This window comes from Leptosomus discolor, chromosome 14 (assembly GCF_034619465.1).
Source record: "Leptosomus discolor isolate bLepDis1 chromosome 14, bLepDis1.hap2, whole genome shotgun sequence".
NCBI classification, from domain to species: Eukaryota; Metazoa; Chordata; class Aves; order Leptosomiformes; family Leptosomidae; genus Leptosomus; species Leptosomus discolor.
The window spans coordinates 5499789-5511846 of NC_141404.1; the positions used below are offsets into that span (position 1 = coordinate 5499789).

General features: G+C 46.1%; 1 protein-coding gene across 2 annotated transcripts in view; it reads left to right on the forward strand.

The window, feature by feature from the left end:
- Positions 1–2385: 2385 nt before the first annotated feature.
- TTYH3 (tweety family member 3) overlaps positions 2386–12058 on the forward strand; it is a 73743-nt gene continuing 64070 nt past the window's right edge. For both annotated transcript variants that reach the window (XM_086473129.1, XM_086473130.1), the window contains exon 1: positions 2386–2508. In XM_086473129.1, the coding sequence (XP_086329255.1) occupies positions 2386–2508 (123 nt within the window). The remainder of the gene's footprint in view (positions 2509–12058) is intronic.

The window sequence follows — 12058 nt, forward strand, 5'->3', positions numbered from 1 at the left end:
GAAATATGTTAGATCATTGGGCTTTAAAATAATTCCTTCCTCATCTTTGCTGGTGCTGGGGGGGAAAAAAGAAAAAAAGAGGAAAAGGAAGAAACCAAAATTGGCTGTCATTCAGCTGTCCTTCTGCAGAAAAATAAAAACTTTTCTTGGAGAAGGCTGGAGGGAGTTGAGGTCTTATATCTTGTACCCTCGTATATCTTGTGCTTGTGCACATACTGCGTGGCTGTGAACTCCTGACGTGTGTCTTAATGCTGTTTGTGAATGATAAGATTTCTTTTTATCAATGTTGATAATACGCATATGAAAATCCTGTTCTAGTTCTAGTCAAAAGCTATTGAAGGTGATGTTATGTTTCAGAACATCAGCAGAAATATGTTTATTTGGTCCTACTGTGTTAAATATCCCATTTTAGCATTTTTGCTCTCCTTATTTATTAAATACAGCATAAAGTATGGAGCCCTATCTGCATTTTGGGAAAAGTAATAAAATCACACTGGCAAAAGAGATGTCTCTATAATATCTACTGACCCAGCACCTTTTAGGAGAAAAAAGCAGTTGGTATTACCCTTTTTTTTTTTTTCCAGTGGGATACACAACACTCCAATTCTTTTGAGTTTTCATGGACCATAATGTTACCTAATTTTAAACGGAGCTAATTAGATGAGGGTTTCTCAAACCTGTGAGACCTGTGAGATATCTGCTTGAAGTTGGTTAGAAGGCTGGACCGTCCTTTTTCCCCTTCCAACTCCAAGGGGCGTTGGGTGATCTTTGAAACACATCGCTTTCAGCTCGTCAGATCAGCAGTGGGTGAGGTGTGCCGCCGCGGAGCTGGGCTGGGGGGACTGGGTCGTCTGATCGCGCGGGGAGAGCACAGGCCCGGGAGATGGTCTGAATAGACTGGCTGAGTTCAGGAACTCCTGCATTAATGCTGGACCACGCTGCATAGTTAGAGCAAGAATGAAATTATTCTATCTATTCCTTTTAAAAGAAAATAGCAAGTATTTTTATACATTTCAGTTGTAATAGGAACAGCACAATCTTTGTAACAAAGCGAATGAATTTGGGATTGCTGCTGCTTACTGATGTTATCTTTTCTGCTTTACTGTGCTATCCTAATGTTATCCGGAGTATTTATGTACTTACTTGTTTCTGACATGGCCCCCCCAGGAGAGTACGCTCGTCATTTTTACCTTTAAGACTAAAAATAGTTTGGTTATGTTCTGTTTAGAAAGAAATGAAAAGCCTTTCCCTTCGGGCCAGAGTATAATCCTTGGGAAAGTTGTGTCTGAGCGGCTCCGCAGGGAGCACAACACATGCTGTCATGTTATGCACAACGCCGCTGTGTTGTGCAGTAAGGTGCTGTCATTGCTTACATACTTCGGTGTTTCATTCACGGCTCTGATTTATGTAGTCATCAAAAGAAGCTGAGAATTCCAAGTCCATTGAAGTTAATGAAACAATGCAATTTGCTTTAGGTCAGAGTCTGGAAGAGGCCAAACCTTTGCCCGCAGAGAGAATGGTGGAAGCTGAACCAGAGCGCTTCATGAAACAGGTGAAGATTGGGCATGCCTGAAAATCAGATGAAGGGCCCGCCTGCATCTTTAGACATCTCGATACTTCTAGGAATTTCCCCCTGGCTTTTGGAAATGCCAGGGCAGGCTGGGGGAGCAAACGGGGAGACAGTGCTGTGGGAGCGAGCGTGTTGCCCAAGCTGTGTTTCTTTGCCGGGCTGGATGGTGCGTCAGCTCAGGTGGACACGGTGGTGTTTGAAGACCTGGGAACCGCGCTTTCCCCAGCGGCACCCAGGAACGTGAAGCGCCAGGCACCTGGGTGCGTTTTGGGGGTTATTTTTTTGGGGGAAATGTGCTGGTCTGGGAGAAGGGCACACCGTTTGATGCCGGGTGTGGGATATCCACCCTCCGCAACACGCGACCGCGTGCCGAGGTGCCATGTTATGGCGCGAGTCTCGGCGGTGGCGGCGAAGGGCGGGAGACCCGCCGTGCGCTGGGGCTCCGCGGGGCACCAAAGGCGGCCCGGCCCGGCCCAGCAGCAGCCGTCCCAGCTCCCGGGGCCACCTGGACGGCCGGGCCCGGGCGAGCCCTGAGGGGCCGGGGCGGCCGGGGCGGGGCGGGGCGCGGCGGCGCCAATGGGAGCGGGCGGGCGGTGCTGGGCGCGGAGGCGGCGGAGCCTCTCGGCGAACAAAGAGGGAGCGAGCGGCGCGGCGGGAGGGAAGGGGGAAGGAGGCGGGGGGTGCCGGCCATGCGGGGCCGCCAGCCGGGGCGCGGGTGAAGAGGGAGGGAGGGAGGGAGGGCGGGCGAACGAGCAGCGCGGGCGGCGGCGCTCCATGGCCGGCGGGTCGGGGTGAGGCGAGGCGGCGCGGCGGGCATGGCGGGCGTCAGCTACTCGCCGCCCTGGTGGGTGAGCCTGCTGCACCGCCTGCCGCACCTCAGCCTGCGCTGGGAGCTCACCGCCGCCGACTTCCGACCGTACGACGCCGAGTACCAGCAGGTGAGTCCCCGCACGGGGTCTGGGGTGGGGGTGGGGCTGTGTCCCGCTGGGGGACCCCTCGCAGCCCGGGGGAGAGGGTGCGTTTGTGCACCCGGGGGCTGTGCGGGGTGAGGGGCGCGGAGGGGCTGGGGCGTGTGGAGGAGGAGGAGGAGGAGGGAGGGGGGGCCCTGGCCGCGGCTGGGTCTCCTCGGGTGGGTGTCTGGGGGTGCCGTGTCTGCCGTGTGTCCTGTGGTGCGTGTCCGTCCCACGAGGGGCAGGTGCGGGGCTGCCTCCTTCCTGGGTCAGGGCAGGCCGGGATGCGGGGGTCTCGCTGGCCTGGGCCGGGGGCAGGAGGCCATCATCCCCCGGCGGGGTGAGCAGGAGCCCCGAGCTACTCCCAGCTCGCTGGAGGCCCGAGTTCTTCTTGGGAGAAAGTGAAATGGACCCCTGGAGGGGAGGCGGGAGGCAGCCCTGGCCCCGAGCCCTCGCCCCGTGCCCGCGCTGCCGCCAGCTGCGCTGTCCTGGCTGAGGCACCGGCCCGGCCCGAGGCCCCTGGCCGGACCGTGACCATCGCCGGTGGCAACTCGCAGCCCCGGGCGGGCAGCGCCGGCCGCTCGCCATCGGTCCCGCCAGCCCCGCACCGCCGCGACCTGCGGAGAGGCCGGCGGTCCCTTTCCAAAACCGGCCAGCCGCCTGCTGGAAAACGGATGACTTAATGCGTGAGAGCGGCGGTAGCATCAAGTGCATGGGAAGATGCTCGCAGAATACTTGTGTGATGCTTGGGTTTGGGTTTTTTTTTTTTTTTAATGCTGCTTAGCCTGTATCCCGTGCTTGGTTGGCTAGGCACGTAATTAAAATGATTGTGGAGTGAATCTGTGTGCTCTAACATCTGTGTTCTCTGCTGTCATCTTGGAACAGAGCTGCAGTGGCTCTGCTGCCTCGTTTTGCCACGGTCTCTGGTTTTGAAAACACCATTTTGCTTTTCTGAACATACTTGCAGTGCCCTATATGCGCAGCCTGCTATCGTGCACAGGCAGAAAGGCTAGGGCATCTAAACGGTTCTCTTTTATCCTAGAACTAAAAGGTATTAGAAATACTTGAAAGCAGTATGTTTTGGCTTTTTATTTTAAACAGATGAATAGATCTGAGGGCTGAAGCTAGAGCAAATTGTGAGAGGTGTATTTAAAGACAGCGGGTAGATACAAAGAAACATCTTTAAAACAGTAAACAAAGCAGACTTTTGACCTAACTTTTGTATTTGGGGCTTTAATTTGTTAATTTGTTTTAGTTCCCTTGACTTAGCAGGGTTCAAGATGGCCACACGTAGATGTAATGCTGCACAGCAGCTGAACTGTATTTCCATGACCTCGGAGGATAGCTCCCTGTAAAACAAGCGGTATGAGATGCTGAAGATCAGAAGTTAAGAGTTCATGTAAAGATGTTCTTTGGAGTGTGTTATCATGAAACAAGCACTCGTTGACCTTTAAATAGACAGCAGATGTACTGTTTTTCACTTAAATTGCTTAAAAGCATTCCTCGCAACAATCTGGGGTTGTGTTCATTTGTCAGATAATTTTTCTACAGTAATCGTATTCTGACTTAAAGCCTTCTGCTGTTCTCCTGTGTAGCTGCCTCCCCTCCCTTGATGATAATAAGGACTTCTTGCACAGCAGTAGATGGCCTTTTAAGTCTTAACATCAGCTTGCAAGAAAACATCTTATCAAATCCAAACCCAAATGTCTGGATTACTGAAGCGGCTGTCGTGCAGAGAGTGATTTGAGTAGCAGCAGCTTTGCTGGTTTTGGCGTTGGTGAGGGTTAGCAAGCAGGCTCCAGTAACGCCGCCGTTATCGGTGTCGCCGGTTATGTAACGAAGCTGCTGTGGCTCTGCAAGTTGGCTCTAGAGTTTGTAGCCACGTAGATTGATTTAATGCAGTGAAACACAGAAACTTAATCCAGGAGTGTGAACTGTAATGCTAAATGCTCTCTCATGCTTTAAATTGCCCTTGAAGGCCTTTTGGTTTGAATTCTAGCTTTTTCTGTTAGCTTTGCTGTGAATTTGCATGTCTTCCTCTGTTTGCAGCCTGTGTTGGCATAGTCTCCCCTTTTCTTTAGGAACTTCTCGTATTTAGCAGGTGAGATCCTATACATCCTGAAAATAAGGAAGTCCATTTTTTTCATTTAAATTCTGCGTTTTTTTCTTTTCTTTGTAGGTCTTGTTGGCACAAATAGTGTATATTTTTGTTTTCTATTCCATTAGTGGTTGATACCCCAGTTCTGAAGTATAACCTGTTAAACTGTGTGCTGCATTTGAGTTCTCCAGTGGCTGGAGAGAGGTCGATGAGGGATGCTAGCTGAGGGTTTATGTGGATGGGAAAGGGCAGAGTGTCCCTAGCTGTAGTAAGGAAGGGTTACCTTTACTGAACTCAAAATACTTTTAAGTTTCCATGACTTCAAGTCATCAGGTAGCTAGACTATTGTCATAAATAGGCATACAGCACATCTCAGTGTCCATTCTCATTCCAATTTTTTATGAGGCAGGAAGCAGAGTATCCTTTCTGATTCTTCACTGCTTCTCTAGAAAAGATTTCCCAACCTGTGACTGAGGGAAAACATTGTTTTCCTTATTAAACTGTTTTCCTTTAGTAACCTCTTGGTGAAGACCTGCTTTTTTTTTTGTGCTCGTGCTTTGATGATAGGCTTTGAACCTGTGCATCAGCTGAACATCCCACTTTAAACAGAAGAGAAATACAGTGGCTTGGATTTGAATGTTGTCCTGTCACTTGTTGCTGTGCCACGTGTTCCTGCAGGTGAGGAGGCTGCCGATTTAACAGGCTTTCCACCTTTGCCTAGCAAGGATTACTGTAATGCACAAGCCACTATTCCACTGAAGCAGCAGATGAGCTATTGTCCCCTGAAACCTTTCTGAAGCACATGTAGCTTGTAGATAAGCACATACTGCCGGTCTTTGAAGTCTACGTCTTTGTTGTGTCTTTTGAAACTTGGATGATGGGGAATATCTAGAAGGACGTAGATCGAATGGCTGGTTATGCTGTTCTGTCCCATGTAGTCCCTTTCGTCAGAGCGGGAGGGACACCTACTGCGCACCGGCCTGTCTCAAGGCGGCTGCGTCCATTGTGTACCATCCTACAGGGGCTTCCTCCTTTTGTCTGAGAGCATGAGAAATACGGCAGTGTTGTTGGCAAGGGCTGAGATCAATGCAGCTGCAGGTTTTGGCTGCGTACCTGCTTCACCTGAGTCAGTCTAAAAAAGCTCTCTCTTGCTATTATCTTCTTATCTTTTCTCATAGCATATCTTGTTGCATTAGGTTAGAACAGTGTGTGTGAGTGTGGAGGAGCGGAACAGATCCTTCCCCTCTGGACGAGATTGATTAAAAATGTATGTGTATACGTATGGCCTTCCGATGCTTCGCTTCTGTCATGACAAGCTGCGGACAGCAGTACAACTAGTTGTTTCCTTTTTCTGGGGGAATGGAGGTGAGCTTCAAGGTAGAATGAGCTGGGGTTGTGATCGTTCTTCTCCAGGGGGTTTGGCATGCTGGTGTGTCCTGTCAGAGCTGCCTTCAGGTGCTGCTTGCAGGACTTGCTCCATAGAGTCATCTTATCAGACCAGTTCTTTTCCTAATCCTCCATGAATCATTGGGGTTGAAGATATCTTGATATGAACAGTTTTGTTCTGGCTGTATTCTCATCTGAGTCATACTGCAGTGCTCTGCAAAGCCTTTTCATTGTGTAGTGAGTCACAAACTGGAGTGAAGGGAATGTAAAAATGGAGCAAAGCTTGTGTTCCTTCTGATAGCATGCTAATACCAGTACTGGTCTCTGTGCCTTTTGCAGCTGAACAAATGATGATGATCTTACCAATGCTGTCCGCTTACTTTCCAGTTCAGTTAATCAGACCAGTTAGATGGTCCTGAGACTGCTGCTGTCACTAGTTTGTTTAGTAATGTAAGTACTTCTCATGTGACTGACTTGCATGGCATTGAATTCACTGTGTTTCTCAGGGTAGAGCTGGTTAAGAGCCTTGAGGTAGTATGGAGGTTACATGCTGTAAAAAAGCTGAATAGCTTTTTAATACAGCACAACAACAGGTAATTGGATATCTGCTTGAGACAGGGTGTCTTTGGTACTGACAGAAAAGGAGCCTGCAACACTTTATTGTAGCTCTTAAGTCTCGCTGTGTGCTGAGAAGTGTATTATAAACAGTGAAGAAGAAAAGAGGCTGTAAAAGCTAAGCTACAGAGCATCTTTACTTGAATTTCTGCTTTTTCTTAATTGCCGGAAAATGGCAATGTTGACCTGAATCTCTGTAAACGTATGGGTTATGCATGAATTGGGCTAGAATAAAGCAAAATTCTCCAGCGTCTTTGAAACTCTTTCCTTGCATCGCTCCTGTGCTTTTTCTGCTAGAGTCAACTGCAAATGCACAGATAGTAGGTGTAATGACAACTGTATGTGCTTTGGAAAAAGACTGGATGATTGATTCTTACCAATTAAGATGCAGAGCCACGCTAAAGGAAGCATTGATAAGAACAGCGCTATGCTCTAGTCCTTGGTTTCAGATGGTCTCTTCAGTGTTGTCACCCAGGAGTTTCCTATCGTACATCTGTCAGTGCTTTTGTGTTCTAACATTCTTTTTTGACTGCTGTATGTGTGCTGAGGGCGGATCCAGCAGTGAAAGGTGCTGTGTAAACCCAACGATGCTTCCCTTTTTTCTGGTTTGCAGACTAATCCAAGGCATGTGTGTTTGAACCTGTAGGCAAAGGTTCAGCAAGGAATTAATTCTGTCAGGTACTTTCTGGCTCTGTGAGGCTGTTTCCCTACACATAACAGCTAATGTCATCTTTGGAAGTATTTCTTGGCTGGGGAAACATGATGGAGCCTAAACTGCCAAAAAACTTGGATTAGAGAGATTGTTTTAGAACTTCCTCTACTGTACTGGCGTCTTATTTCAATTCTGAAACCAAGAGTCTTTCTGTAAATTGGAAACATGTGTATTAGTCAAGTTGGATGACGTGTTTTTGTCTAGTTGGCTCAAAGTCAGAGGGTAATGTGCCTTTCTTAAAGGGGTTAGACTGAAGGTTTCTTTCAAGAATAGGTGGACCTCTTCCAAGGTCTGATCAGCTATTCTGCTGTAGCATTAGTTTGCTCGTATTTCCAGAAAGGTTAGGCGACCCCGCTTAGTAAAATCCAATGTTTTCTAATTAAATTGAAGTTGCTTTTAGGTTTTTTAAGAACTGATGGTAAATCCCTTCTTCCCTTTACTCATCAGTCTTGGTTGCATGAGTAACCATGCAGTAATACCTCTTATCAGCAAATTGGTGCTGTAGTCTGACTCCTCTGTTCTGTGTTTAATGTGCAAGAGCCTTTACTAGGGAACTGCGGCACAATGAATAACCAAAAATGTAGAATCAAGGCAATTTTTGATGGGTGATTTTTAACAAAGCTAGACATACAACAGTTTCTGTTGACCATACATCCAGTCATGCAGCAGCATATGGTATACAGACAGGAAAAAAGTCAACCTTTGCCAGCTTTCTGTCTGCAGCCTTACTTTTTTTTGCTGACCCATGCTGTGCTGCTACGTTTTCAGATGGTCTCTTGAGAACTGACAGTTTCTGGAAACCCTGACTGTAGATTACCTTACTCCAGTCAAAAAAAAAAAAAAAAAAAGAGGTAACTGTTGTGAACGTATGGTTTTAGCAGACCAAAGTACACACAGAGGGGTAAAAGGTGACTTGGAGAAATGTGAAACACCTTCTGGGGGGAGGAGGGAAGGAGATGCAAGTGAGTGTGCAAAGATGTAAACCATGCTTGCTTCATCTGGGTAGAATCCTGAAAGTATTAACCCTGCACAGAGAAGGTGCTTTTGCCAGGCCTGGTGAGCTTCCCAGTATAGGAGACCTCTATGCAGCATGTGGTGCTGTGAAGGCATCATGCTGGTCTTAGCTGGAAGAGTAGAACAAGAGTTAAAAGCATTAGTGTGACCAGGTAGTGGCCAGCCACTGGCACCTTGGTGCTTCTGCACCAAGACAACATTTGTTCTCTTGAAAATCCTCTATTTTTTTTCTGCACTAGTGTAACAGCTTATGTGCCTGGTCTGGATTTAAGTACTTATGAAGTAAATCTTGGGTAATGTGTCCACCTCTGCTGAGCACTGCCTATATATGGCACTTACCTGTATGCACACAAGCATTTATTGGTTTGGAGGAGCTGACATTCAAGAACCTTATATTTTGTGTTCACTTGGGAAAAATAAGAGTCTAAACAGGAACTCAGAATGCAGTTGAGGGTCTCTAACCTCCAGTTTGCCACCAAAATGATGTAGCTACTTACGAAGCCTATCTTGCTGTCCAGCTGCAAAGCCTGATCACTAGCATTCTGGAGAAGGGACCAGTCAAAATCAGGTCAGTCTCATCATCTCATCTCCTGCCCTGCCCCCCCCCCCCCCCCCCCCCCCCCAATTCTTAATGTCTTTTTGAGCAGAGGAAAATCCACACTCTTCAGGGTAACAAAAAGCCTTTGTTTAAATGTTGATCCAATAAAAAAGCAGTGCTTCAAGCAGATGTTGGTGTGGCTTTTTAGTGCTCTTTATTTTTCATTATTAGGGAAAGTGAGAAATTCTCACCCAGAAGATATCCCATTAGGCATGACTCTGGAGATTAAGGGTGGGAAGTCAGGTGCTTTCCTCTGACTTAATCCCAAGGCTTTGAATGTGGATTAAGGAGCTGTGTCACAAGTCTTCTTGATCTCTTACTTGCATTTTGGGATTAGATTTATTTTTGAACCTGTAAATAAAAATCTGTCAGTTGAGAATGAGATAGGCAAAAGTTATGGGCCTTTGTCACATCAGCTTTCTTGACCTTCGTGTGTTCAGAACAGACAGCTGGAGGGTCAAGCAACCTCCAATCCTTTGGCATTTCTCTTTTTAGTTTTTTTTTTTCATTTTTTTCCCTTCTTTTTCTTCTAGGACAAGGCTAATTTTACACCTCTTTTCCCCCGCCAGCACACTTACTGATGGAAAGAGCGAAGTCCACCATCGATGGTTTGTGTTCGTGCTGTTTGTGGTGTTGTGCTAAGACTGTGTTGTGGCAAGAGTTTGCCTGGCCAGCTCTGTGTCACTCATTTCTGGGGACACTTCTGTACCTGAAAGGATCAGTGTGCTGAAGACTAAGCAGTGATGGTTAATGCCTCTCCTGAAGTCATTCTTTTACGTTTGTTGATGTCAAGTGAATAGGCTTGGGTGGCTGCAAGCAAGCTCTGAGTAAGCTGGTGCTCACTCTTAATTTTCTTGAGGTGGAGGGGAGTCAGCATCTCATTTGCAACTAACCTCTTGATGACTGCCAGTTCTCCTCTTGTTTCTGTTTTATCTTTTAGTAGTAAACTTTCCACCAGTTATGTTGAGATTTCCCATTCCCCTTGAGTGGGTAGGATAACTTGGCTTGTTTTCAACTGAACGTAATTCCCATAGCTGGGGGAAGGGACTTGATGTCTGGGAATTTGTTTGTTCTAAGATTCAGACAAGACTTAAGTAACTTTGGAATATATCAGGATTACCTTCTGTACTGAACTTTAATTCTCACTTTTAAGATGTGGATAAAACTCAAAATACTCAGGGACATATTGATATAAGCTAGAGAGTTGTCTCTAAAAATAACAATAGTAAAAACAAACTTGGTAACCCTGCTCCTCTGTCAGGCTGTCTACTTTCTGGGTATGTCATCCTACCAGTTCTTTGTTTTAGCTGACGATGATGATTAACAAGACAGGTGAGCTAAAGTCAAGGAGGATCAAGTTCATGCAAGATTTTTAGTCCTGGGGATGCACTTGGATGACAGTCTAAAAAAAGAAAAAAACCATCACTGTTAGAAGTCCTTCCCTTTCCTCCACTTCAAGGAGTGGCTGAGACTCTGGGTTGTATTGCAGTGGTGAAAAACTAGGAATTGGTTATATTTTTCCCCAAAGCAGAAGTAACTTTTGCTGCACGGTGAAAGGATCTGCAGGTATCTAGTGAATAGTCACTGTGGGGCGGTGCCATGCTGAAGCTATTTTTTGTTAGATGAACGAGGAAAGAGTGAAACGACAGTACACTTTCATGCTGCAAAGGCTTTAATATAAAATATTTTTTTTTTTTTTAGATTTCTAGGTAATGAGCTACTTGTAGTTTTTGAGTTTGATCTTGTAATTGTGAGCTTTAGGGTTTGGTAAGCCACAAATGTGCATGTTCTTGCAAAGTAGTCATTTGTGTGCTTAAGGCCGCAAGGCTAGTCTCTTGCAAAAAAAAAAAAGTAGGTTAGCGTGCAATACATGGACACAGCAGTTGGTGTAACTCAGTCACAATGCGTGTACCGATTCCCTTCTCTAAGCACTTGGATGTGAGGGTAACGTTTATAATAATGTGTGCTTTCACATGGTTATCAGGTTGCTTGCTTCAGCAGATGTAATGTGTGCCAGACTTCTTTTAAGTTGCTTTTTTAACAAATGAGCATTTTTTGGTCAATAGTAAGAGCAGCATTGAAACCAGCCAGGGGAAAGAGCTAACACTCTCCTTCACCCTCACTTAAACTGGAGCTGCACCCTCAGATTGTGATTTCCTCGGTCAGTGCTAAATGCTTTTTCTGGCTGATATGTCTCAGAATGGTGCCACACGTGCATATGCATGAAAGTCCTTTGTGGTGTGAAATTAGGGATGAAAGATATTGCTAATCAGTCCTAACAATACCAGACTTATTCCTGGACAAGGGGAAACGGGAATGTGGGGAATGGATGTTTCACAAATGTATAACACATTCAGACGCGTTGTTATGCCAGTGTTGGTGTCTGTGCATGGACACCCTTTTCAGACTGTAAAATGCTGCTGTTCATGCAGAGAATTTAAACAAGCCATCTATTCAATACGGAAATTCAAAATAATGCCAAAATCCAAATGGAGGCACTTCAGTTGCATAATAGTGTCTGTTACAAGGAGGTCTCAGTGCAATAGATGATGTAATGCTCCTTAAGATAAGGCCCAGGCTGAGGGGGAGAGAGGGAAGAGGGTGTCGATGAAGGAACCGTTAAGAGTATTGGTAATGGTATCAAAGCTATCTATAGGGTTTTAATTAGCAAACCTGAATTATCCCAAAGTTGATTGGGTTACAACTGTACATGTGTTAAAAAAAAAAAAAAAAAAACCTGTTGCTTGGTGCTGCCAGTTTTCTCTGATGGTTATAATTTCTTTAGTGTTGAACAGGTAACTTCTGAAAAATGTGTTCAGCAGAGTATGACCTCACGGTACTTCATGCTCTTTTCATGGAGTAAGCTTTCTTGCAATTTAACGGAGTGCTCGATCCGCTGTTCATGTAGCGGATAAACTGGTAACTTTAATACTTGCTATAGTAGCTAAGATTTCTTCAGTCTCCCAAAGAGATGCTTTCTGTTGCATTGCTGAAATTGTAATGCTTTGCATCTGGGCTGTGCCTGTAGCCTTGCTATTTAAGTGCTTGTCGTAACGGGTGATGTTACTGTTCTGAGGCCTCCGGCAGTTTGTTACTTTCCTTCCTCCCTAAACTA